General features: G+C 37.9%; 1 protein-coding gene across 1 annotated transcript; it reads right to left on the bottom strand.

Annotated features, from left to right (window-relative positions):
• Positions 1-392: 392 nt before the first annotated feature.
• On the bottom strand, positions 393-1,279 carry LOC107956236 (uncharacterized). The gene is made up of 2 exons (XM_016891955.1): positions 1,012-1,279; positions 393-823 (listed from the first exon to the last, which is right to left on the bottom strand). Exons 1-2 carry the CDS (start codon positions 1,277-1,279, stop codon positions 393-395), a joined length of 699 nt encoding a protein of 232 aa, XP_016747444.1.
• Between the last annotated feature and the right edge of the window lie 2,691 nt (positions 1,280-3,970).

Raw genomic sequence — 3,970 nt, forward strand, 5'->3', positions numbered from 1 at the left:
ATGAAAGTTTCGGTTATGGCATTTATTCCGGCTATGACCACTTAACCTACATATTCCACAGCGCTTTCCGTCAGATTTCTCCGTAATGTTCATCTCATTACGGATTCTGCTTGACTGCGGACAACTCCTTGGATTCCTCCGTAGCCCTCTGTCTGGGATAAGCTCGAAAGTGATCGGCGGCACCTCCCACGTAGATAGGTCCGGCAGGATGGAGAACTCATTCTCCCAGACACGCAATGTGCGCTCCAGCGTGTACACATCATCGACATATTGTTCAGCATCAAGGTTGACTTTAGCATACGCTGCCATGACATGCGCACAGGGGTAATGAAGTGTTTCGAACTTCCTACACTCGTACCGCTGTTTCGGAGATCAACTCCGTAGGACCTAGGTCAACGACCGATGTTCTCAGTAACTCGAAACGTTTCCAGTCGTCGTGAATATATTTCCACTTTCATTGACCTCGCCAACTGACGGTTTACGACCATTGCATCCCTCACATGTTCAACAAACACATGTCCCGCCTGAATCTGGTCGACTTGCTGCTGACCCATTCTTGGCATCAAAGTGGCCAGCCTGTAGAAAGTAGCAGAAAATACCGATGCAATTGGAAGATGACGTGTTTTCAACAAGACTGCGTTGATCCCCTCGACTAAGTTTGTGGTCATGTGGCCATAACGAAAGCCCTCGTCAGCACTTTGAGCCCACTGCCACGGCTCCATTGTGCGCAACCATTGTCGAAAAGATGTGTTTGTCTGCTCCTTCATGTCACTCTCAAGTCGGGTTATTCTTTGCCGAAAAATATGTGGCTCTAACTCGTACGCTGCATACGTATTAACGAAAAATAAGTTAAAGTAAGTCGATAACATCAAACATTACAGCTTATATTGAAAATATAAGGTTATCATTTACCCATTGCCACGACTTGTCTCTTCTAGTCTGCATTCTTATAATCTTTATGGAAGTTTGACGCAATGTGACGAATGCAGTAAACGGATCTCCACGGCATACCGGAACGCCTAATAGTTGCAATTAAACCCTTCCCTCTATCAGAGATTATGCAAATGTTATCGTTCCTAATAACATACCTCCGCAGATTTGTGAGGAAGAATTCCCAAGATTCCATGTTCTTTTTATCTACGATAGCAAATTCTATTGGGAGCACGTTTCTGTTACCGTCTTGAGCAACTGCAATAAGCATATCTGTGTATATTTTCCATACAGCCAGGTCCCATCCACCTGCACAAGTGGCTTGCAATGGGGAAATGCCCGCACACATGGATCGAACATCCAGAACATCCGATGGAAAATCCTTTTTGCCGACTCTAACTGCTCATCCGGGCCGTAAGATGGACTGGTCTGCAACTCAATCACAGTCCCCGGTACGTACTCCCGCATAGCAGCTATCCAACCTTAAATCTCGTTATATGACGAATCGTAATCCCCATACAGTTGCTCCATCGCCATCTGTTTAGCTACTCATGCCTTCCGATATGAGACTCGACACTAGAATCGTGCTTGTATTTCCGCAATGAGTACCGAAACTCTAATGGTCGGCATATCCTTCACCATTGGCATGATACACGTACAAATAGTTTTCGAATCAAGTTTTCCATGATCTTCTGTCATACGTGTTGATGTGCATGTATGAGGACCAACAAATTTTCGTATCTCCCACATCTGAGAACTTCTAATGAATGCAGCTAGTACCCGCTAATTGCAGCCTTCCACTGCCTTCCAACACTCCCCAACATATATTGTTGGAGTAGACACGGAGACTTTATAATCCACCGATATCTTCATGCTGTACCGTTTAATGGCATATACGCAATCTTCTTTACAACTGAATCTCTGGCCTATGAATAACTCATCATCATCAGATGTTACGGCCAGCCCGTAAGAATGAACTATTTCGGGGTACTCCGAAAACTCAGATACATACGCTGCGTCGGGATCTATGAGCGACATGTGTGGCCCAGGATTATTGTGTATCACAATACGCTGCATCTGCTCCCCGACCGAAGAAGCGTTAATGCCTTCATCGTTGTTGACATCTTCAGCGTCAATATCATCAGGTACATCGTCCAAATCGAGATCAGCGTTACTATCGACCTCTTCATCCCAATGATCGCCACCACCTTCTTCTTCACCGGCACCTTCTTCTTCACCACCAACCATGTCAACACCGGGTGTAATATTCAGGTCGATACCGATCCCACCCATAGTTGATTCACTATCAACGTATGATATTAGAGCCACCATCCGCGGTTCTTCAGCCTCGTCTTCTTCATCAGATGCATTTTGCTCCATACCGACTAACTCAACAAATAAGTGAATTGGTGCATTCTTCTCACTCCCATTCCCACAGTAGAGATCGACCATTGTCTCCACGTCTTCGTCGTCTACAAGTTCCATTTCGACAAATTTGACCGGGTTTGTCGAAACTGGAAACTTGCAGAAAATTTTTGATATCCTTCTCCCACAACGTCTATGGATTTTTGCATTAATCCTTGCATTCATTTCATCGAACGATACATTTCTATTAAATCTCATTGCTATTTGTTGCCGACATTCAAATACACATCCAACACTTGTTGTCAATATGACTCCATCGAAATAAACGCATACAAGAAACTTAGCATCCATCTTCAATATTTAATCTGTCAAAAAAAAAACAAAATCTCATAAAAAATCTCGAACAGTAACTGAATTAGTTTTAAAAAAATTATACTCAAAATAATACACACTAAAATTATTAATTTTATACTACGAATAATATTAATAATTTTATACTCAAAATAATACACACTTAAATTATTAATTTTTCTAAAAAAAACTAACTATAATAATAATACTAATTTTTTACTAACTAGTTTATTTTCGTAAATAAAAATAATAAGTAAACATAATAATACTAGTTTTCTGCTAACAATAATATTACTAAGTTACATCTTAATACATTAATAACATCTTCATACTAACAACAACAACAACAACAACAACAACAACAACAACAACAACAACAACAACAATAATAATAATAATAATAATAATAATAGTAACTAATACTTTTATTTTGAGTTTTATTAATCTTAAAAACTAAACTAAAACAAAAAATATTACAAAATATACAAAATAATAACAACAATATAATCAATTTTTTTTAAAAAATACCTCATTTTTATGCTCTTTTTCTATCTTTTTCTCTTCTTTTCCGCGCCAACTCTTCTTCTTCTTTTTCTTTTTGATTTTTCTCTCTTCAGCTGGGTAGAGGTCATATTTATAATACGAGTGGTGCCGCCAATTAGTATGGCACCGTTGGTGCCGCCTATTCCATTGGCGTGACTAGTAAATTGTCACATCGGTCTGATTTTTTTTGCAGGTTTTGTTTTTTTTTTTTTTGATATATTTTGGTAAATAAAAAAAGTTTATATATTTTGGTAAATAAAAAAAAGTTGTAATATTTTGGTAAATTTTTATTTTTTTATAATATTTTTGTAAAAAAACCCTATTTTCTTTCTTCTATATTCATTAAAAAATTGTAATTTCCAAAGGAACTCTCATTCTCTTTTTGGTCTTTGACCGATGAAGTAGACCCTTTTTCTTGGGAGTCTCTCCTTTTCTCCTTCCTCTTAGTTTCCTTCTCTTTTCAGTCTGTCTCACCAATTTTGATTGATTGGGGATTTCAATTTCTAAGGTTTTCTTCTATCGCTAATTTGGGGTTTTGATTGTTCCATTGGAATGAGTTTTTGCACAAGTTCTTTGATTCAAGCATACAAACATAGCTGCAGATGTTGAAACTACTTTTCCTCTAATCTCATGGACTCTAGGGTGTTAGGAAATATACTCATAAAATTAATTTCACATTTTACTAATTTTTTTATATTTTTGTCTTTTATATTTTATATACATAGCGAAATTGTGACAAACAAATATTAGCACATTAATTGTTTAAGTTCAAACTGAATAT

This window comes from Gossypium hirsutum, chromosome D07 (genome assembly GCF_007990345.1).
Source record: "Gossypium hirsutum isolate 1008001.06 chromosome D07, Gossypium_hirsutum_v2.1, whole genome shotgun sequence".
Classification (NCBI taxonomy): domain Eukaryota; kingdom Viridiplantae; phylum Streptophyta; class Magnoliopsida; order Malvales; family Malvaceae; genus Gossypium; species Gossypium hirsutum.